The 23989-nt window shown below is 39.8% G+C and overlaps 2 protein-coding genes across 4 annotated transcripts; one reads left to right on the top strand and one right to left on the bottom strand.

Annotated features, from left to right (window-relative positions):
• Nucleotides 1-179: 179 nt before the first annotated feature.
• On the bottom strand, nt 180-16357 carry snx9b (sorting nexin 9b). Of its 2 annotated transcripts, XM_046374124.1 has the most exons (19): nt 16075-16357; nt 14301-14387; nt 12843-12917; nt 11710-11841; nt 10925-11002; nt 9702-9858; nt 6436-6574; nt 5348-5432; nt 4976-5101; nt 4422-4539; nt 4195-4325; nt 3982-4085; nt 3766-3869; nt 3510-3587; nt 3226-3302; nt 2368-2457; nt 2035-2149; nt 1851-1942; nt 180-1719 (listed from the first exon to the last, which is right to left on the bottom strand). In XM_046374124.1, the coding sequence occupies exons 1-19, from the start codon at nt 16084-16086 to the stop codon at nt 1672-1674; spliced, it is 1848 nt and encodes a 615-aa protein (XP_046230080.1). In that variant the 5' UTR covers nt 16087-16357; the 3' UTR covers nt 180-1671. The 2 variants fall into 2 exon arrangements, with proteins under 2 accessions (XP_046230080.1, XP_046230081.1); XM_046374125.1 differs by lacking the exon at nt 10925-11002 and having other exon boundaries at nt 16075-16355.
• On the top strand, nt 16308-23952 carry moxd1l (monooxygenase, DBH-like 1, like). Of its 2 annotated transcripts, XM_046374127.1 has the most exons (14): nt 16308-16419; nt 18154-18371; nt 18503-18649; nt 19310-19462; nt 19567-19650; nt 19932-20087; nt 20219-20321; nt 21228-21406; nt 21528-21616; nt 21868-21964; nt 22109-22168; nt 22291-22412; nt 22542-22641; nt 23061-23952. In XM_046374127.1, the coding sequence occupies exons 2-14, from the start codon at nt 18315-18317 to the stop codon at nt 23217-23219; spliced, it is 1506 nt and encodes a 501-aa protein (XP_046230083.1). In that variant the 5' UTR covers nt 16308-16419; nt 18154-18314; the 3' UTR covers nt 23220-23952. The 2 variants fall into 2 exon arrangements, with proteins under 2 accessions (XP_046230083.1, XP_046230082.1); XM_046374126.1 differs by lacking the exon at nt 16308-16419 and having other exon boundaries at nt 18062-18371.
• The last annotated feature ends 37 nt before the right edge of the window (nt 23953-23989 follow it).

The following is a 23989-nucleotide window of genomic DNA, read 5'->3' as shown; positions in this document are numbered from 1 at the left end:
CTTCGCACAGGCTGCCGACTCATTCTCATTCCTGTCCATCTCTACGCAAGAATATCTGCTGCAGCAAATAAGGGCTTTACTGTGAGCAAGTCAGAGAGCACAGGGTGTGTTGTACATCACACGGAGAACGAGACAAGGTTTCTTTCAAACACACACACAAAGAAACAAGTACAGTCCCAATGAGTACAAATCATTGTTTAATAAATCAAACAGAATTTCTGCTCCTCTTTGAGTTACACTGTATTGCAAATACTTCTATACATAAAATAGTATCTCAATGACAAGAAGAACCTGAATGGTCTAATAGAATATTCATATATATATATATATATCTGAATATTTTTCATGTCTCAAGTGATAAGAAAGAAGAGTGAACAAGATTAGAGACTGATTGAAAACTGAGCGGTGAAAATCAAAAGCAAAACTGCATACATGACATAATCCATGGCTCCATCCCAAACTCTCCTTATAGTACAGACTCTTACATTTAACATTACAGTTAGACCTTCATATAAAACACCGTAATCGTGTCAAAACAAAACAAACACAAATATTCTTCAGGAGAACCAGGAGAGCGAAATCATGTTTGGCACCGCCACCGCCACCACCACCACCACCACCACCAGCGCTTAAAAATATGAACCCCAACTTGAGTTGTGTCATTTATGCCAGTTTGTCTGCTCTCCTCAAATGTAAACTGCACTATCATGATACGTAGGCTGGGAGAGGGGGAAGGCAACTTAGTGAACCATTTCTATTTTCTCAAAGGGGCAAGGCACATGAGCAAGACAGGAAGGAGGTGGAGCTTCCTGTTAGCTCTTGAGGAAGTGCAGGATGAAAGGGCACTAGGGTGGACACACACAGGACACACACTCTGCCTCTTCTCAGCTCTTCCAAGACTCGGATTCAGAAAGGAATGGTCGACTGAAGATGTTAGGACTCGCTCAAGCGTTAGTGATACTAGTATGATCATTTAGACAGGCTTAATGTTGGGTGAAGAAAAGACAGTAAAGCTCTGGTTTGCTGTCAATGTTGCATTCAGATATCAACCCAACAAGGGCTGACGGCTTTGGTTTTTCGGTGTCAGTGCATCACTACATCACTGTGCAGACAACAGAATGTGTACAAACCATTTCTTTTACTATTTTTAACATGGAAAAATGAATAGAAAAACTGCAGAGTATTGCTTAAAACTGGCAGATAAAATGTGAGCATATGATGGCACCCATAGCTGAAAAACTCTGCACCATGTTTGAGAAGCTTGGACTCACTCGCATTGTAGCGATTCATGGCCACAAACTGTGACTCTGTCACTTCCTGTGTCAAAGGCTGCAGAGCTTGGACAGAAGAAAGGGTGTGTGTGTAAATACTGCGTCTTGTTCTGCTCTCATTGCTGGCACTTAAAAGAAAAAAACCACACACACACTGATGTCAAAGCCTTTTCAGCTGCTGCACATTAACTTCTACTGGGAGCTGTGCATGCAAGTGACACCATGAACCGGGACTGTTGCCATGAGCAACAAAGATGAGGGAGGTAAGAGTGAGAGCAAGAGGGAAGTGAAATTTAAATTATAGGGAGGGAAAAGAGCACAGAGTAAGCAAAAAAAAAAAAAAAACATTTTGGATGGTGAGCTGGTTTAACTCCTCTTGCGAGACTGAAGGCCCTTGTTTTCACATTGTAGTGAACTGACTGTGTGCTTGTCTCAGTTTCTCCGCAATCTGTAAAAGCAAAGGGAGGTCATGTGACAGTTTAGTATCCAGGCACTGTGGCACTGCTCCACAGGTAATAAGGCAACTAAATGGACAGACTCCAGTCTACTGTGAGATATGGTCGATAAAAATGCCTTTACCGTCTCGTAAAACTTGATTTGCTCCTCCAAGTACAACTGCATGACCCTGTTGTAGTCATAGATACGATTGCTATGGAAGTGGTTCATCTCAGCTGCGGGAGACAAGAGAGGGAAAACAATATGATTCAGATGTCACGTAAATGATAAACCCGACCACTTACATGTTTGTGAATGAGTGTGTTACCTTGTAATGTGTAAGACATGGTGCTGACTCGTTTAGCCATGGTGACTTTATCTTGAGGGGTAATTTTACTGGTGGCCACCAGCTTGTCGGCCTCCTTCACCTTGTCTATGGCTGCCTGCAGAAACAATTTATTTGACACTCACACAAGGGAAAATGTAGAAATTGATGCCTTGTTCAGATATTTGCATTTCAGCAGAAGGTAACCAAGTACCAACTGGTGCATACAAAGCACAGCAAGTCGCCCCTGAAGAAACTCCACTTCAAGTACATAAATGAAACGTGCCTTTAAATTTGCTTTTTAATAAACCTTTGAGGAACTATTTCCTGAAGTACCTTATGGACTCCGATGGTGTCCGGGAAGCATCCAAGGAGACCCTTATATTCATTGTTTGTCTCCATGAGGAAGTGGAGGTCTTTCTTTGGCTGTAAAGGAAGCAGACAGACACAAAAAGGATAATTTTAACCTAAAATTGGAACAAACTTCATCCAAAACAGGAAAGAACATTTGAAAGTGATAAGAAAGAATAAAAGGAAACATTAGATCACAGGAGTAACTGCTCAAATTTAATTTTAACCCCACAGCTTAACTAAACAAAGACGCTGTCGTTCTATCGTTCACAGGTTAATGCAAGAGATAGACTACATAAGATGAAACCGTGTGCATTCAAAGGCTTTCACCATTACTACGCATTGCTAAACTAAAGCCAACAATTCTACAGGAGCACTGTGGGGGAACGTGTCTGGAGGAGCACAAGCTTACCAGATGAATCCTCCCTCTGGAAGCTGCTGGGACATCAAAAAAAGCCCTATGTTTGATTTTATTATACACAGCACGGATCAGGCTACACAGAAAAGTCAACACTAGAGACTAATTTCCCTGTGGCTTCTTCCTCTACAGATACAGACTTCACAAGCAGGACGCTGAGTTACAGGGGGTCATTAAAACGGCACAAGCAGAATGTAAACACTGACTATAAGCAGGAAATGTCCATAGACATTGTGAGATACTGTGGTCATTAAGAGAATGAAGGCACAACGATGTGGTTGATACACGGGTCTAAAATAAAGACCTGTGGCAAATCAGAGGCTTTTAAGTTGTGCCTTGTTTGAAAAGGAAAGCAAGTGCAATATATCACACACCCCTGCCAGGACAGCAGTACTGCAGTATGTTACAACAGGCACAGTACCTACCTGCTCTGCCACCAACTGAGCTATCTCCTCATACGTTTTGCCTGCTGCTGTCATGGCATCAGTGAGGGTTGACTCGCCTACAGAAAGGAAAGGGGTTGAAATATGTCATCTCCATGTTTATTAACAGTTTGCCAGTTTGTTTCAAAACAGATTTCCACATAAAGAACGGCTGCACAGTAAACTGCATGTACAACCATTACAACAACCACCGTGTGTTGATTACAGCCCTTTTTATAAGTCACTCAAAATAACATTTGATGCCATATTTGTGTTCAGTGCTGTACCTTGGTATCCACTGCTGGTGAAGACAGAGGAGAGGTTTTGGAAGGCTTTGCCGATTCTCTGGTACTCTTTTGGTAAAGCTGTGGAGAGGAAGAAATGAAACATGCAAAACAGTGTGTGAATGAATTTTTCTTGAGCTGACAAAATACTCAACATAGCCAAGCAGGCTTTGATATAAACAGTAATTACAGCACAGTGTGAAGGTGGGGTCTGTGTGTGGTAAAACATTTATTTAGCTTCAGTGCAGTGTGTACGTACGGCCTGTACACCTCTTCCAGTGCTCGTGGCCCACTGTGAGGATTTCCTTTACTCCGTCATCCATGGCTTTTGTAAACCTGCTGAACTGCTCACATTTCTGTTCCCTGTCATATAACAAATCATAATACAGAGGTGAACATGCAGTCAGCAGTCTGCATTTTAAGACAGGTTTTTCTATTCGCAGTGGTTTAGGGTGTAAAGTTTAATTATACTCACACTTCCACGGGATCCAGGTCTGGTGCTTCAGGCTCTATCGTGGAGAATATCATCACTCCCACCGTCTCATCCTTCTCTGCTTTTCTCTTCCCCATCTTCCAGTCCTGTAAAAATGAATTGAAAATTTTTCCTCCCAGTTGTTCAGTGACACGATCTCAAGAGCAGAGATCCTTCAAAATCTGATAAAAAAAAAGCAGGGGAAAAATAACACACCTTCTCGTCCTTGTAAGTGAGAAAAGTCTGGAATACTTCGCTGCTGGAAATAATCGGGTGCCTACACATCCTGGTCATCCAGCCCTGCAACCGCTCCATACGCATCTTAATAAACTCCTCCTCAAATCGCCCTGGAGCAAAGGGAGCAGACAGGAGGATACAAAGATAAGATTCAACATGTCGTCATTTTTGTGTCTGACATTTGTCACTCAGAGTCGCAAGCTTACCTGTGACCTGCTTGTCTGGTAAAGAGGGGATGGGGATGGCTGACCCAAATTTGTCAAGCAGCCTCTCATACAACCAATCAAAGTGCTTGTACCTGTGATTGACTGGTCGGTTTGTGGTCTGCAAACCAATAATGCGAAGTTATTGCACTGTAAGTAATATAAAAAATACAAAAACTGGAGAAAAACAATTCATCATTATTTTAACCATTTTTTTGTATTAGATATAATTATTAGATAGAATAATTTGTTTTCCTGATCCTTTAGTGTGTTATAAAGCTTTTTGTGCATGTAAAATGTCTGCAAGCTACATTTTAGAAGGAATAATGTAATGCAATGTAATGTACAAAAAATATGAGCCTGAAAAAGAGCATAATGTGTAAAAGATGTGATCTCACCTTCAGTTCATTTATTCAAATCAGCAGCAAAACAGATAAGGAATACATTTTTAGATGGTGTACTTGCAGTTGTTTGGTGTTGGACAGTGTCTAAATTCCAGATCAGTTCAATCCCCAGTTAAACATACTAAAAGCTCAAAAGGGCCACTGGATACTTACACTGGGTGTGATTTGGTACTCGATGTAGCTCTTGAGGCCGTACATCTTTGAGCCTTTCTTGGGATCGGCCACCACACAGTCCAGCTGAGTTTCTGGGTAAGACCACACTGGACCAACTTCTCCAATCTGAGCATAAAACATACGATTTTGAAACCTGCGGCTCTATATTTTAATGGCATACCAACATTTCACATTGGCAAAAGAGGAAATGATATCAAACGCTGTTCAGTGTACTACTGGAAGAATAACATCACATACTGTACTAATCCTCCTGACAACGCAAAGTGCATCTGCCTGTAAATGCACTCATCAGTCATTTTACTTTTTTGTGTTATGATACAGCATATTGTAATTAATTTGGAGAAAACCTACATAGATCGATATCTTGTCTTTGCCTTTGGCAAACTGCTTGCATAGGAGGTAGAGCTCTGGACCAGACTTGGAGAAGCCAGGAAACCTGTTCAAAAAGAGAGAGAAGATTGAAAAGTGATGGCCCTAATTACCCTCAACTCGACACTATTATGTCAACCACAACAAGCAAAGGATTTCATTATCGTAATCAATAAAGGTTTCCTGTGGAGTTTTGATCTACAGTAGAGCTGAGGAGCCATTTCTTTTAATGTGAGGCATTAAACATTTCAACCACTGGTTTTACATTATTCACATTGAACTACAGGTGGGGGTAATACACCAAGACATGCAGCAGTTGCTCAGTCTCAGTGCTCTTGACTTTAGTTGTTTGCTTGCTTTCCTCACATCCATATATGTTCTCATGCACTGACTCATTAGCTGAAAAGCTCTCTCTGTGATTCAACATGCTCAGTTGGCCAAAAAAATCCACAAGGGTTGATTAATGCGAATGGTGCAAGACACGCACTGCAAAAATGAGGGCCACAGATGCCCAGTGACTGTGTGACACTGGCCGTTTATGGGTTTGGAAACGACTTTACAAATGCTGGACAACGAAGGAAGACATTCAACAAGTTTGTTGGACCTTAAGGAGGCACACAATGTGTTTTTGTGAGTAACACCAAATGTAAAAACTCCACAGGGTGCCTTTAAGAAGGGAATGAATGTCACAGTTGATTCAGGCAGAAAAATAACTACATACAGAAGATGTTGTTATAACCTTAAATGTAATTAGCTTTCCAGTGTGGCTTGGTCCAAACATACAGAATTGAACATGTTGTTTTACATGAAATCCTGGGTGTTACAGGGATGAAAGCAGTAAACCAAAATCTAACAGGATGAACACAGTTCAGATGAAGTACCAGTCAACTCAGATCAGCTTAATTAATTAATTACTAATAATTTGTAATAGTCTAAATCATTTGTGCAGTCTTTTTCTTCAGACACACTGATCTACAGTGCTTGTCCAAGTAGCCATTGTTCTGCTGCTTCTCTTTCAACACAACTCCACAAGTGAAAACCTTGTGTCTCACTACCTTGTTAAGGCTTACTTGTTCAGGGAGATTTTCATTGAAGTTGCATGAGCTCCTCCTCTCTGTATTGCTCCGCTTTCTCCAGATTCTGACTCGGCATAGCCTGCAGTGGACTTCACGTCATCCCACTCATCATCCCACTCATCATCGTCGGCTCCTGAGGCCAGATGCACACACGGTTTTGTTTTAAAATACAAAAACAAACGAAAAAGTATGTGTTCGGTTCTTCCAGAACATACTGTGCAGCGTATAAATGTACAAGAAGCAAACTGTAAGTGTTGTGTGAGAATTCACAAATGCTGAAGAAGATTAACTGAGGCAAACAGAAGCTCCTGCTCTGTTATATTAATCAAACACTAGCACTGAAAGGATTTTTATCTGTTCTGTTTATTAAACAATTCTTAACCTTGACTAATATTTAAAGTGGCCATTAATGAAAAAATACTGCAAATGATGAACGCAAAATGTTAATTTCTTAATTTAGTGGTTATTCTGATTTCATAAGTAGAAAAAAACTCTCCTTAGCCTGACTCTGTGTTATAAACATTTGATTCGTAAGAGATGCTGCAAGTGGTAAGCGATGCAGTTGCACTAGCTTGAGGGGATGCAGAACTTGCCCATAAGCCACCAGAAACACTGGACTTCCTTAACTCAGTGACATGCAAATATTGCACTTGTTGTGATGTTTGGTTTAAAAGTGCTCAAAGTTTCAAACAACATTTGCATCTGCAAGTACCACTAAGACAAATCAAAAGCAAACAATTTGAAACTAGTTCTAAATAAAAAGTATTTCTCTCTTTCTCCAAGTGCCACTAAAAATAATAGATCATTTGCATAGCATGATTTTCTTAACAGCTGTGCACTCAAAATAAGGTTTAGTTCATAGCTTGTGAGGACTTTTTACACACACACACACACACACACACACACACAGGCAAGTTGGGAAATCACTGGATCGTTGCTGCATTACATCTGCTCTGCAAAGCCGGAATAACTACATGTTTGGTCAAAACTGAATCTGACTTGCTGACATTTTATTTTATTAAACAAGCTATTATTATATGATAGAAACAGTTGTAGAGTAAATAGCATGTTAAATTTCCAAACCTGTTAGTCTTAGCTAAGTACTCTTCTCTACCTGTTTCCTGTTACTCAAAAATCTGTTTGGAAATAAACAGTCACTCAATCCAAACATGAGGACAGCTAAACCAACATGTAACAACAGCTAAACCAACAGTCAGACTAGAAGATTGCTAGCATAGCTTAGCAGAGCTGTAAGCTTATTCCCTCAAAATGTGTGAAAGTATTTCCAACACTATTAACACTGTCTGAAGCTAGAGAGTAAAATAACCTGCCTAAAAAGACATTAAACTTATAATTGATGTATTTATTCCATATTTGGCTAACCAGCCGCAAACCTAAAACCACATTTTCTCAGCCTCTTTCCATCTTTAGTTAAAGCTCTTTGTCTTTTGCAGGGCAGAAGTGCTGTGAGCCTTCAACTCATTTTGAATCTCATCATTATACGCTACCAAATACAACTGAGGTCTCATAAATGTTAGTGTTTTCGCAAACACATTACATCAGATGTACAACATGATCCAGTCACAGTTGTCTTAAATTTCAGTTCAGTCACAACTGTCCCTTTCCCACATCACAATGAAGTGCACATATAGTGTTAATATCAAGATACAAACTGAATGCCTCAAACGCATGCTTCAAAGAATGTAAATCAACCATCATCACTAAAACTAATTGCTGAAATCTGTCTTGATGAGTACTGAGTATTGCCAGTGCACACACAGAAATCAGGCGATGCTCAGGATACCTGTGTAATCGATAAGGTAAGGATACGGGAAGATGTCTTTGACAAGAGAGAAAGAAAAGAAAAGTCTTGTTAATTCCTCCCCTTTACATTTATTCCCCCTGTTGTGTTTCTACAATAGTAACTGGTGAATTTGAAAAACAGGTCAAGCAATTTGTCCATCTGAGTCATGGGTGAGGTGAAATTTTCCAGTCTGGCAAAAAACAGAATCATGACTTGATTGTCCTGTCCACATGCTGGAGCATCTGTGTGGAGGACTGGCCAGAGGCAGAGACAGACGAGCGAGCAGAACCACATCTGGGAGTTTAATTCACCCCAAATCTGTAAAGACTTGGGTTAAACAGTATTTGCAAATAATAAACACTGGATCAAACTACCTGGAGTACCAGATCAGAGAGTTTGGAGAATTTTCTCAAAGTACTTCAGTTATTGTCAGGTTAAATAAAAAGAGGAAACAGTATTATACCCTGAGTATAAAGAAAACTCTTTCTTGTATTCCTCTAAGATGGAAACCTGGCCTGGTGCTTCAGGAAAGCTGTTATTATTTATGATTTGCCAGGACCACTTGACATATATTTCACTGTGTGAATCATTGGGTTTTAAAAACATCCTGGGTGTGAACATAACATGCTTCTTCCAAGGTTAAAGGGAGAAAAGAGTAAAAGATTAGATGTCGAACACATTTTTAAATCCATAAATATTTAAATAATCTCATATCCTATGACCAGCAAACTTAATCATAGTTGCAGATATTCTTATTCCTCTCAGGAACAGCACAAAGTCAATACATTTAATATTTTACCATTCATTGATCGAGAATCCAAAACAGGTAGCAACAGGTAGCTGACTCTCACATCAGACAAGGCTGTTATGAATGTTATACAATTATGTACAACACAATTCACAAGCCATTCACATGACCTGTCTGTGTTGCTTGCTTAATGATGGTCGCAACCTCCAAAAGGTTCATCAGCAATACTCAGGATGGAGCTTTCCCGAACAACCCCATCCACTGCGGTCATATATTCTATCATGTCCTCACTATGACAGCTTAAAAAGCAAACAATGTGTAAACAGCTGGCTCAACTGTTCAGCAACATAATGATGTCAAGAGCTAAAAAGAGCGTGTGACCTCTCCATGTCTCCAACCACATCAGGACATTATGGTGTAGCGTCTCTGTAATCCCCATTTTCTAGATTATTATGTCTGACTCAAGTAAATTATAATGTTAAATATTTTACGGCAAATAAATATAATACAATGACATACATGCAGCATATTCTTTATTTCCTAATTTAAGTTGTCCTGACATTTGAATAGCAGTACTGAGAAGTGCAAGTTTGACTACAGGAACTCAACAAAAACAGCACTAGATGAGAGGTGTTTTTACTGTAGTGACACATTCCAACAGTGAGTCCAACACCAACCAGGTTTGTTAACTGAAAAGTGTCTTCCTACCTGGACCCTGGTAAGCCTGAGGGTGGCCCTGGCCCCAGGGGTCAGCAGCGTTCCTCCCCGTCTGGGTGCCCTCTGGATTGGATGCCCAGTTGTTGTTGTTTGCGCCGCTCGAGTTCTCTGCGTTCCACACTGACCAGGGATCATTACCGTTACTAGCCTGGCGGAGACAAGAGAGAGAAAGAGAAAATGAGGGCAAGAAGCAGAGAAATGACACATGAAGTGTGGAGACGGAGGGGACAGTCTGTTAAAGGAGAAGCTGTCAAGAGTGATGCTTTATCAAAGATGTGATGCAGACCTGGAGTCTGTTGACACGGATCATCTCAACTGTGACTGTGTTGTTTGGAAATGCTGCTTAACATACGCAATAACTACCCAAATACTGGACATCTGAGAGTAGACATATGCTTACAGTGATGAACGACCACATTCAAACACAAGCACTGCCATTCTCAAGTTCAAACACACTATTTTATTTACAGTACCAGCAGGCGGCTGAAAATGCAAATACATGCCATGCTTGCAAGGCAGAAATACATACATATGAAAACCTATGTGCATGGGCATGCAATAGAGTGTATACTGTGTCCCTTATGTAGTTTGCTGTTAACGTATTGTTAACCCAAGTGATGCAGGGATATTCAATGTAGCACGATGCAAATAGACACACAGAAAAATACTGCAAATGAACAGATAGCATCACAAAAACCTGCTGCAATTACCCAGACACAATAAACACAGAGAGGCAGTGAGGAACAACAGCATTTTTCCAGTAACTTCACTGTACATATAAAGACAACATTCTGTACAACAGCCAGTTAAAATGGCACTGAAACAATTTAAGGACCATTTATGAAATCCTGGTCATCATCTGGTGTACACGTTTGTGTTCTGGTATGATGATTTGTCAGTGTGATTGGTCGATTGGATGTGAAATATGAAGATCAATGACTCTGATCTTCAAGCTTTTAAAGTTTCGCTCTGGTGCTGATTCATACAATCGAGATAAAGGGTGTGAGAGTCGATTGGTGATGTGTGAGTATGTGTGCACTGTCGTGCAAGGTTAACGGGGAGGGTGAGATCATGCTGTCTGCAGGCAGTAGGAGGGGGAATTTGCCAAAGAAGACAAATAAGAGCGGAGGGGACTTGGGGCAGAAAATGGGTGAAGGTGGAGAGCTTGGTTTCATGCCACTGGCCTCATCCACCACCCCTCAAGTGGCGGTTACCTCATCGGGGGACGAAAGGTAGGGGGAAACTGGGGTGTCAGGGGTGTCCGGCTGGGGACTTAAGCCCCCAGCATCCACCTTAAAGGGAAAAGAAGGTAACATCATCACAAAGCGCCAGCAGTGAAGGTTTACACTCAGCAGGGGATGAGTTAAAATGCTGTTGCACATAGATGTGTGTATGTGAGTGAGTGTGGGAGTGGGAGTGGGTGGAGAGAAAGAGAGAGAGAGAGAGAGAGAGAGAGAGACATTTCCTGCACTGAGTCATCAACTTACTGTGTCCAAATTTCTACTGATCCAGCAGTTTGCTCATATTCGCCGAACCTCCTCCTTACTAACGACCACGGTTTTGCTGCACCTATTTCCACTCATTTCCGTTTCACTCTAACTAAAACTTGCACCATAGGTTATAAATGGCAGGACCACAGTCAGTCACGGTCTTCTTCCACAGCAGCTGCTCTCACTTCTGCATCTATGGAGTCTGTACATACTGCACGAATAAAACTACCAGTAAAACTGTCACTGCTCACTTCCGCTTTTGGCTCTTTCTACAATATCACCTCGTCACAGTTAATCTTGAGTGGAACAATGGGAACACGGCAGGTACACTGCGCATGGCGTTGTATGTATGTATTTGTGCATACTTCCCCGGAACTTTTCTGAGCCGCTGACTTTAAAGAAGTTGTGGCTGTATAATAACTTATCACTTTGACTTTAGGTCAGTAATTAGCCAAAAAGAAACAGGCATTTGATATGACACCCATGCCTTCATTAGGTGAGTGCAGTACCAGGTTTTGTGCAGGTGTTGGTTGGGGAGCGTAGGCATCAAAGATGGAGAGGTCTTGATATGCTTCATTTCCAACACTCGACGTAGGTGCTGGGACTCCTGTTCCTGGGAATGATGGAAACTGCTTACTGACCTACAAATGTAAGGATAAAAGACAGAGAGGGAGACAGAAAACATTCCCATTATTCCAGTGTGATTTAATGACTTTTAAAGATACATTCTTCTCTGGTAATATAATCATGACTCCTTGGTATTCCCTGGCGTTGCAAACTGGGTTTCTAACTTTCCCTGTTTATCCAAACTTTGACAGTACTGATGGTACTTAAATTTACACATTTAATCTGCTTTCATACTTCTGAATGAGGACACCGCACTTAATTCTTCTGGTTATTGTTATAGTTCAAAAACTTGTTTTTGTAGATCTTCTTTTTACCAGCAGGGTGCACTGAAATAGAAAGTAGCTGCACGACAAACGGTTTGTGCCCTGGTGTTTTTCACTAGGTATTACACAACCTACAAGTGCAATTGTCATCAGGGATTTTAAGATTTAGTAACAAAATCACAACAGGCTGGGGACGGCTGTGGAAGTAACTTAACGTCAGACAAACAGATTCACTTGTTTGTTAAGCAAAGCAGGTGAAGATAAACGTTAAATGTTGCATTAACTGCTGGTCAGAGTGAGGCTTAGCTACAAAACAGACTTCACGGAGTTTACTTTTAATCAAACTCTCTTTGTGTCTCTTTCTGAATGTCTTCAGAGTGAATCACATCCTCATGGTGAAGTCAGAGTTGTTGGATCCAGCTGGACACACACACACACACACACACACACACAAACCCCCTAATCAGCAAAACCCTGAAGGAGGCACATCCTGTTGTGATTTTAGTTTCAGGCAAGAGACAGCAACACAGTCTGTAGTCATTGCAGAAACATATTCTTGTTTATAATGACAGATAGAGGCACAGACAGGGTGGAATGTTACATTTTGATTGCACTATGATATTGATACTACAACTTGACCGCAAAGAAAGATAGCAGACAGCTTTGCTCAAGGTAATCTTCTTGGAAATACTATAAATATGTAGGATGTGAGATGTAATCAGCACCATACTCTAAGTGACTGTCCATCTTACCTCAATGTAGTCTTCCGGCACCAGTCCAATATCCCCTCTGGAGTTCTGTGCTTCAATCCAGCCGCCTCCAATATTCTGAGACAGATAAAGACCCAAAACAACACTTCAACATAAACAAGAGGGACCGCAGAGACTAGATGTCTGCAATCACATGCACGCAAAAGACCAGGATATTGGGAGGGGATTTATAGAAACCTGAGAGTGTGTTTAAATGCACTGCAGTAGCCTGATTAAACCCATACTTTCATGCAACTGGTTAGTAATCACATTTCAGCTAATGTTTCTCTATTTTTTTTTTTTTCAAACAATGCTCCAGCCTAAATCTTTTTTGGTTTTTTTTGATAGTAAGAGGACAGTAAAAAAGCAGTAATGCTTAATGTCTTTCTGTCTGAAAAGCAGCTTACATTACATTACAACGTATTTACTTGAGTTTTAAGTCTGGTTTAAATTTGTTGCAAAGACAAAGACACACTGCAACACGTGATGATGTTCCCTTTGATCCTGTTCCAAGTATTTCACATGCACATGCATTTGCGTGGAAAACCTGGAGAAAACACGTTTCTCCAGAGAAGTACAGCTGTGTTGCCGTAAGAGTGCTTCTCTTAATGTGTTATTGCAAATAAGGAAACCAGGTTTCCCATTCACATGGCATTTAAGAATTCAGGCTGGAGCAAAAACCTGACAGGAACCAGGTTAACCAAGTATTTGTAAACACACTGAAAGTTCCCAGGACAAATTCTTCCACTGTCAGTTCATTCAGTGAAGAAAAACAAGATCCTGTTTTCCTTATACAGTAGGCTCTGACAGGCTTAAAGAGCGACTTTGATTAGAAAACTATGCAGGTCAGCACACAGTGAGTGACCTTTGAACTGCTGGCGAGTGGCTCTAATGACATCATGTTTGCTCCCTCTCTTTTCTCCCTTTTGTCCTTCCTTCCTCTGTACATGTTTGTGACTCTCATCATTTACAGACAACTTGAGATCATGTGCCTTCGTAGATTTATTGGTTTTCAATGGCAGTGATACACAAGAGTCACATGAACATGAGGCTACAACACCCAAAGCTATTATAGTTAACTAATGCTAGAACACCACTCATAAAAAAAACTACGTATTGGAAAAGAATTAAAAAGTAAACTGAAACTTCATGCTATAATCTATTTTTGCCTTTTGCCACTCTTCTGCAATGACAGTAGTGACAAAAGAAATTAGGCCCATATTAATTCTTAATAAGACAATGTAAAATGTACATTGTGTACACAAACCAGGATCTGCCAACAAAATCACTGACAATAAAACCGCACGTAAAAAACCTGAATTAAAAAAACTAGTAAGATCTAAACTGAATGTATGTGACAACTAAAGACAAATAAAAATGCAGCAGCAGGCTGTGGGATCCTGCACCCTGCATCTGCACTGTGTAGAGCAGAGATACAGGGAAGCTCTGAGATAAATTTACCTGATTGGTGATAGTGACTGTCTCGCCTTCTTTCACCGTCAACTCGTTGTTTCCAGGCTCAGCAGTGAAATCATATAAAACTTTTGCCTGAATGCAATCAAGAAAGAAAAAAAAAAAAACATTAAAAACTTACTGAGTGTTGCATACACACTTTTATGAAGACAGCACGCATATTTTCATGTGCATTTACACACATACAGCAACTCACCCAGATGTACTCAGTCAATATTCTAACTCTAATAGAGAAAAATCTTGGCACATTGAAACAAGTCAAACTAGTTCTTCTGGGTAATTTATGCTGACTCTAAACTAGGCACCAGTATCAACCAAAAACAAGGCCAGAGGCCAGTCCACGGGACAGTGAGCGGCAAAAGAATGAAATATATCTTAAATTTGACTGCATCTTTCACAGTTCACTTCATAGGTGATTTTCAGGCTTAGTGACTCACTTATTTTCATAAATTTGACTTTCCAAATTCACTTGGATTGCCACTTCTTATTCAAAAGTGTGTGACTATCTCACTTGTTCATTAACACCTGAGATGGAATGCAAAACTATGTGTTCTTCCTTGAACCAAGACCTATTTTAGTCTAAGCTTGCCAATCCCCAGGAGGCGAAGCCACAGCCTCAACTCTGCTGGCTCAGTTATTATTTTCCTTATGTGAAAGCATTTCGGGGGCCAAGGATGTTCTTGACCTTCTTAGCTTGACAGCATGGTGTGATCTGCACATTGTTTATTTAAATGTGAAGTCCTCCCCAAATCAAGAAAATGTTTTACATATTACTTCACTTTGGTGTTGGGCCTTTGACAGACTGACACTATTAGCTGCTTTCATATTGACCTGCAGGAGGTGAAATGTTTCGTTGTGCTCACTTTACATCTGACATAAACATGTGTTTACAACTAGTTTGGAAGTCGATTGTGGTCCCACATGCAATTGTGATGCCGTGAAACCGAAAACCTCCAGTACTCTCAGTCCAGTGTGGTTTTCAGATGAAGTGGGACACATCTTGTGTGAACCAGTAAAACTTGAAAGAGAACTTGAGTGAGATGAACAATATTTGTATAGTCATAGATTCTCTATTCTTCAACGACTGCAACGGCGCAAAGCGCATTTGAAAACTGTTTAAACAGCAAAATGTGTGGTGTGAAAATTATCTCACACAATTAAGTACAATAAGCAGAGTATTTCTACACTTGTCTGGAGGGGGAACCACAAATATAATACAAATAGCCACATATTACGTGTTATTATAATAGCTATTAAAAATAGAAACTCAAATTATTATAAAAATAATTGTATTGATGAAGATTATACCCTCCACGATGAAGATGAACAATAACAATAACCACAATCACTCATACATACTGTACAGCATGAACAAATAGCCATACACTACACCACCAAAAAAAAAACTACATTTCCCAGCATTCCGCGGATGTAGAAATGACCCGCAGTGGAAAGGTAGTAAAATGTCACAAGACACTTTCTTAATGAGACACATTTTCCATGTAACAGCAGAAAACACTGATGTCACTTACCGAATTCAAAATACATTTTCAGCGTTAGTTACACGCTTCTAAAGCGCAGCATTGAAACGTTTTGAGTCCTAATATGTACGTTATCGAGTGTTCACTGTAAAACCCAATGCCACAAACTCCGTCCGAACTTGTACAAGACCATAAACTGCAACATTCACATAACGACGACTGGCGAAGGTAATACAACCGAGGCTGACGTTAAAACAGCCGAGAGAAGTTGTCTGGCTTACCTTTACCGCCATTGTCGAAGCCTTGATCAATCATTACAAAAACAGGCCCTGCGGTTTTCAGGATTTCCAACCCTCAGCTGGACATTTCCCCCCGCTGTTTTTCAACCAAAGACGAAGAAAACACGGTAATTCCTCCCGGTGTAGAGCCGCCGAGCCGCACTCTTTAACACATTACTAAAAGCAGTTTGTCACTTTAAAAAATTCAAATCCCGAGGAAGGAGGAAAAAACAACAGACTGTGCGACTGGGATCAGACTGGTAACAGAGCGACGGCAAGTTTGAAGCTGGTAGAGAGCTGCTGACAGTACAGAGGGAGTGACCTGCACCGCGCAGACAAACCGGAAAGGTACTGTCCGATACGGCCCTCCAAGACCAGACTAGTTCAAATATTATTAATATGATTATTCATCAAATCATTATTCATCCATGTGTAAAAAACTAACACCTATAAAAGCAGTTAATTATTATTATCATTATTACAATAATAATAGCATCACTCCCACGTTTAACACTTGTGATATAAAAGTAGACATACAAACGTTTTCTTTAAAAATTCTCAATATTTAATTCTTAAAATTTAGTTGTTGTTCTTATTTTCAATGGTTTGTGGTGAGTTTTCCAAAACTACTTATTGTTTTATTCTGAAGGCAAAACAATGATCAAAGTTCCGGTTTATAATCTCGTGGAGCTACTATAGTGTGTTTACTGCTTTGAAGTGATATCTTAGAAAACATCCATGTTTTACTTTCAGCGTTATTAACAGCTGGCAACAGCTGAGGGGAGTTACCCCCGAGCTTATTTATTGTGCTGAAGTCAGCCTCTGCTGGACTGTGTGTGCTATTACATCCCCAGCGAGGTGGTAACACATCTTTCGTCATCAGTCTTGTGTACTATAAAACACAAGATTTTTAAAGAGAATTCAAGCCTGCTCACCTACACTGAAAATGTCGGGGTTAAAATGGCTTAAAATGTTAATTGTTTGCATATGAGACACTGAATTGAAGTTCCAGTTTAAGTTTAATCACTGAGAGAGTTTGAAGTGTCATGAAGTGTAATATAATCCAAAAACCTTTGAAATTGGTTAAACTGCAGTTGCTGAATCTGTAATTTTAATTTCCACTTACCGCCTGTTAGGCGACTTTCAGGATGTTAGTTTGCACCAACAATATTTGAAGTTTTGAGGTGTAAAAGAAGAGAACACGGTAAGAAAGTGAATGCCCTGTAAGCATTAAGCACTATCAGTAAGAAAGCAGAAGTGCCAGTGACATATGGCTGAAAGCAGCTGACATTTCTGTTAAAGTGTAAGTGCCACTGTAAATAATAATATAACTGAGCAGTGACTTTTAGTGCTGAGGGTTTGAAAACGACACTCACAGAATGATATGAGATGAAAGTGTTCTGGCTTCAGTCACGTGGGAGGGTTGCTAAGAGGCATTCCTTTCATTTCAGCCAGAGTCAGTACATTGACAACCTTTACTCTGGCTATAATGAGAGGTACAGCTTTCATCCCTGCTCCCTCCTCGTCACCTGCTCATATATCAAAACACCTGAGGCCAGCAGTGGTCTCAAGAGAACCGGTGGAACAGGTTGATACCAATGAGGCAGTAGCTGAGAGAAAAGTTTATTGTAAGTAGATGAAGTCCGCAGCCCACCTGACCACAGCTTGTTGAGAAAAACAGATAGACACTATGAATGTGTAATTATTTGGAAAGACTTGGGAGGCTGAAGGTTTTCACTGCTTTGACATTAAAAACTGTGAATTTTCTGATTTGACAATAAGAAGAAATCCTCATGTTTGAAAGTGGAATTTAACACAAAAATCTGAATGTGATTGAGACCACTGGAGCTAATGTGTAATAAAAGATTTGTTGTTATACAAGGGCAAATGCTACATGACTGCGCATTTTTTGGCTGTATCACTGGAGTCCATCTAGCAACCAGGTGTGTCTCTGAGGAGGGTGGGAGGGTATTTGGCTGCTTAGAAGAGACTGAGTGCATTTTGCAGGTCTCCAACTTCACAGAGACATCATGCACTCTCTGCTTCCTTTCCTCTACTTGTTCTTGGTCGGGTCAAAAAAAGTAGAGGCACTGGACCATGACTTGCCCTTCAAGGAGTACCTGGACCAGAACCATTTAGTCTGCCTGAAGTGGGGCTTTGATGACCTGCAAGGGAACATTACCTTCAAACTGGCAGTTAACACAACAGGCTGGGTGGGCTTTGGCTTCAGTCCCAATGGCGAGATGCAGGGGTCAGATATTGTCATGGGGGGACTTGGACCCAGCGGAAGCTACTTCAAAGTAAGATGTTACCAGATATTAATAATTAAATGTGTAGCAGTTTGTTTTAGTATTTTCTCCATACTTTGATATCTTTAAATATTGTTAAATATTGAAAAAATGTCTGAAAGTATTGTTTTGTCATCCATCAGGATTATCACGCCACAGGGAGCACCATGCCTTTGGTGGACGAGAAGCAGAGCTACACTCTTCTCTCTGTGCATGAAACCGACGGTCAAACTATCATGCTCTTTCAGAGGTCCATCCAGTCATGTGATGACCAAGACTTCCATATCACTGTAAGACATTCACACATTATTTTGAGATTTTTATATAATGTCAATAAAAAAACAACAAGAAGAAACCAAAACAAGCAGTATGAACTATGTTTTGTGAGAATGGTACAACATGACCATATCTAGGAGGCTCCTGTTTCCACGTTAATAATATGCTTGTAGTCCAACATCCCTCATTAGCTTATTAAATCTCACTTAAATCTTGTTAATTGTTTCACACCATGGGGCCTTAACTCAAATCAAAATCTTTTCAACTTTTCTCCACTGCTGTGGCTCATTATTTGTAACGCTATACCATCTTTTGTTTTGCTATGTAAAGCTCAAGTTTCCTGCTTGTATTTATGTAAACTCTGTTATATGGGCTCTTTTGTCAGATCCACCTGAATGTTCCTTTCCTTTCAGATATGGAGACAATGAAAACAACAGAAGGAGGCACACAAGATTTTGTTTTGCATTGAACGCCTGAAATGCTATACATTTTAGAAATTGTACCTGGCTGACATTTGTGGTTGCACACAGTAAACTGCAAAGTCAGAACTTTGTAAATTTTTTCATTTTTGGGGGCAAGACACAGCTGTTTTCCCCCAGTAAAAGCACTTTTATGTTGTTGTGTTTGTATTGTTATCATATTTGCTGATTAAAGAGTTGTCATCTCTTTTATAGGCTCAACCCATCAAACTGATCTATGCTTACGGACTAACAGATGAGATCTCTTACCATGGGTCCCGTAGGGGCGTCAAGGAAGTCAACCTGCTGAATTACAGGCCCAAGACAGCCTTAACCAACGCCAAGTATGTCAGTGCCATAGTGGACAATGTAAGAGTAATATACATCAGTAATGGCAATGACTGACAACATATGTTTGTTCTAACAAAAGAGCTGGAATACATCATAGTTTGGCTTGTTTGTTTTTTTTACAGATCGCTGTCCCTTCCAATCAAACCTACTACCACTGCAAGGTCATGAAGTTTCCAACCTTAAATACAAAACATCATATATATATGGTGATCATTCTCTCTATCTCTCTATTCTTCTCTCTTTAGAATTAGCAAATATGATATTCATTACATGAGGTGTTTGATTTGCGCAGCATACTACTATTAACTTTTGAGTAAACTGGGGTTGCAAATGAAAAACAAAAGTATTAACAATGCGAACACTGATACAGTTTAGGTAAGTGTCATGTCTTCCTTTATAATTATGGATTAAATAGGCATAGCATAATGCAAAAGTTGTCCCACACCTAAAAATAAACTGTACCAACTCTCTTCTTACTTTCCCTTAGGTTGAACCAGTGATTGAGCACCACGACATTGTTCATCACATGTTGTTGTACCGCTGCCCCTCCTTTGTGACGGAACCATACGACAAGCCGTGCTACATGGGTGACACAGGGGATGCCTGCTTTATGGTGGTGGCTGCATGGGCAGTGGGAGGAGGGGTGAGGGAGAATCAAGGGTCCACTTCTGAAAAATAGATATATTTTGTTGTTGTTATGGTCTTCATCTGTCTATGTTCATGTCAGTGTTGTCCTTGTGTAATTTGAGCCACCATTTATCCCGGAAACCTCAGGTGTTTGAGCTTCCAGAAGATATGGGTATTCCTATCGGAGGTGAGAACAGTGATACTTTCTATAGACTGGAAATCCACTACAATAATCCTAACGAGGAGAAAGGTAAATACAGATTTGTTATTTATTGATTCTAGGAGGGATTTAATGTTTTGAAGACATAGTATGTGGCATTTCTGCATTAATATTTCTAGAAACACTGCGTTTTATTTGGTTGTCAAAGAGTCAGTGAGTGAGGAGGGAAGACTGTGAAAGTAACTAAGCCTAATGGGAATACAACTTTACAACATAACTTCTTCTGTGAACATTAAGAGTGTGAGTAACATCTTAACATAACCTTGACCCCATGCTTCTTAAGTCTTTAGTTTAGGTTTTATTAAGAGATCCCTGATGGCAGAAACTACATACTGTGCATTCAATTGCTGTGTTCAGTAAGCGGCACCAGTGTAGTTTGGGTTCTCCAGCCCTTCAGTATTGGGCTTCCATAAAGATGGGGTCCTCACAAAAGACAGATTAAAAAAGAAAGGACTGAATTGAAGCAGCAGATGGGATATCCTGACTTTTAACCACTTAACTAACCAATAGCAAAATTTCATTAAAACGTCAGTGCCTTCTAGATTCCTTCTTGTAAGTGCCAAATCTCCACTCCAAAAGTTGCTGTAATCAAATAACCTTGATGACATCACATGGGTTGTTTTCTCAGACTTGACAGAGCTTGCTTCAGGGCCACAGAGGACATTGTGGATCTGTTTTTACAGGCCGAGTAGTATATTTCCCATGATGAGTAAATTTACTTTAATGTGTAAAATTGGTGGAATTTCTTTTCAAAAGACCACCAGAACAAATTATTAATGAAAAACTTTACACACAGATACATTGATACTAACACAGTGCTACATGCTGCATAAACAGAGTCCCAGAGTATATGTCTTCATTTCTTTATTCTGCACAACATTGGACAACATTTGAAAATATCTTTCTGTGTGTGTGTGTGTGTGCATGTGTGTGAAGGCAGGACAGACAGCTCGGGAATGAGACTGTACTATAGGCCTATAACCCATCCCCAGCAGCATGATGTGGGCATCCTGAGCACAGGTTTGCTGCCATTTGATCATCTGCAGTATAACATCCCTCCAAAAGCCACTCAGTTCCACACCTATGGTGTGTGTAACACCACTGTCTTTTCCCAGGTCAGTTGTGCTTCAGTATGGTTTTCAAACTGTAGCAGTGGTTATTACAGGCAACTTAAGAGATATTTTTTTTTTTGTTTATGACTGTGACTGTGACCCTGATAGTCTTTCTACCCCATAGCTTGTGAATCCTCTGCCTGACCTCCAAGTGTTCGCTGTCCTGCTGCACACTCACTTGGCTGGGAGGAAAGTCAGAGTTGGTCACTACAGGTAAGAGAGATATGCTGGTCATTTGTCTTCTGTTGGTCTGTATCTAAGACAAAGAATTAAAAACTGATTTACATATTTTGACTCTATATAAAAACAAAATAACAAATTGTTGATAACTATGAAATATGAAATCATTTGTTTGGGATAGTTGTATTGTGGAATAAAATCAAGTTTTGGGCTGAGGTTGGATGTTGATTGTACCTTTGTTTTCTTGTAAGCTACAGTGTTACTTCTTCTCTGTCTCTCTGTAGAAAAGGAAAGCAGATCGACTTCTTGGATTTCAATGAAAACTACAACTTTGAGTTACAGCAGATTGTCAGTTTGGGAAACATTAAGACCATCAAGCAGGTAAGTCCCCTTTGCCTCTGTGGCCATATGTTAAACCCATGTATCACCAGGCTTTTTTGCTAGGTTGTTAGCACTTGGGGCTATGACATAATTTTAACAGTGCTCTATAATTAATGATGCCACATTGCTTGTCTCCCATTCTAGGGTGATGAGATAGCAGTGGAATGTACCTACAGCACTACCAGTCGCAGCGGAGTCACTAAGGTCAGTAAATACTGTGTGACCTAAAGTTAGTACATATAAAATGTGCTTCAGATCAAATCAGTGGTGTCCATATGTATCAAACTTTGTGGCATACCTGCCATATTCCATGTTTTCTCCTTCAGATGGGGTTAGCAACTACTGATGAGATGTGCCTGGCCTTCCTATTCTACTACCCCGCAATCAAGATCACCACATGCATCAGCCACCCAAATACAACATTTCCATTGTTAAACACAAGCTACCAGTAAGACCAGATGCAGTCCTTCACGAAATATTAGTATATTAGTTTAGTTTATTAAATATTAGTATTATATACTATTGTATATATTTTTGACACCGAAGTAACTGTACTATTTGTGCTATTTTCTGACAGGATGACTGAGGAGAACCCAACCTTGGACCTTGATGAGATTGCTGAGTATGAGAGTTTGTTAAAGACCATACCGCAAATTCAAATGATATCTGATGACAATGTAAGTAATAGTTTGATTGTGTCTTTTCTTTTCTACCTCAAGTGTAAAGAAGCAATGCATATTTTGCTGAGGAATTTTAGTTTATAAAGCAGAGTCCTTTATCTGTTCCTCAGTTATTCCCCTGAAAGTTTCTCATCTTTTTTATGCTTTATAGATGGCAAACTAATTCATTTGGATTTGCATGTAGAGAACTACCTGCGAACTGCCTGTATAAGCAACTGCAATTTTGTGATTTTAAAATGTTAAATTTCAATTTTTTTTCCCAATTTCAATGTATTTATCTAATGACCATAGAGACACAAAGTCTTTATTTGTCTTGCTGTACAACATGTGACATTTAAGTTGTCATCACTGAACAACTAAGCCGGCTTTTCAGTGTTACAAAAAAAAAGAAGAATTTCTCCATCTTTTTTTCACAGTTTAACTTGTCTTTCTACAAAAATGGCACAATCAGAGAGATGATGAAGACGCCGACTGTCACTTGTCAGAATACCAACACAGCAAGCAGACTCTGCACCCACTGGTTTGTAAACCCAGCAGGAATGATACTTTTGCTGCTCTGGATTGCAATAATGTAAAATGGATTTATGAACAGGTCTGAACAAGGACAGTCTTGATGGAGGGAGTCCCAGTTGATAAAACATGACTCCTAACCAGGTGTGCTTGTATTTCTGCTGAGGTGTACGTGGAGAGACTAGAGTAGCTCACATAATTTGAAAAATCTGATTTAATGATTTAATTCAAAAAATATATCCACATATTGAATCAGCTATAACAATTGATTTGGGTATTTTAAGGTGTCTTAACTGCAACAAAGACTCTGTGAAAACTAGCTAGAAAGAGACAAGAGGAATGAAATACTTAGCTATAAGCAATGTTGAAAGCACTATAAGTCATGTGGTAGTAGTGTAAATGAAATCTTGTTATCTTGTGAAGATATTAAAACATCCATAGTTATATCCACTTTTATACTGATGTTGATTCAAATTAATGCATTTGGTACACAACTGGTGGTGTTGATGAGCGGGTAGAGATCATTTGACAGGATCTTACAAAAAAGGTTGGGAACCACTGGATGAAATTTCTATTGTATCCAGTTGATTTATGCTTTCATTTTGTCTATTCATAGCATTTTATTCATATCACTCAATTCAACATTGCATTATACTGTATGTTTGTCAGTCTGTGCGTAGACCTGATATGTATTAGAATATATGGCACAAAGACATTTGCACTTTTCTCTGTTTGTGTGATGTATTGTGTTGATTGCATGCACTATAAGCCTAATTGTTAATTTTTTATATGTGTCTGAGTTATATTAAATGGCCAATCATTTAATAATCACTGA

Source organism: Scatophagus argus, chromosome 19 (assembly GCF_020382885.2).
Source record: "Scatophagus argus isolate fScaArg1 chromosome 19, fScaArg1.pri, whole genome shotgun sequence".
Lineage (NCBI taxonomy): Eukaryota > Metazoa > Chordata > Actinopteri > Scatophagidae > Scatophagus > Scatophagus argus.
The sequence above is the reverse complement of the archived record's forward strand: the minus strand, read 5'-3'. Positions and strand labels throughout refer to the sequence as shown.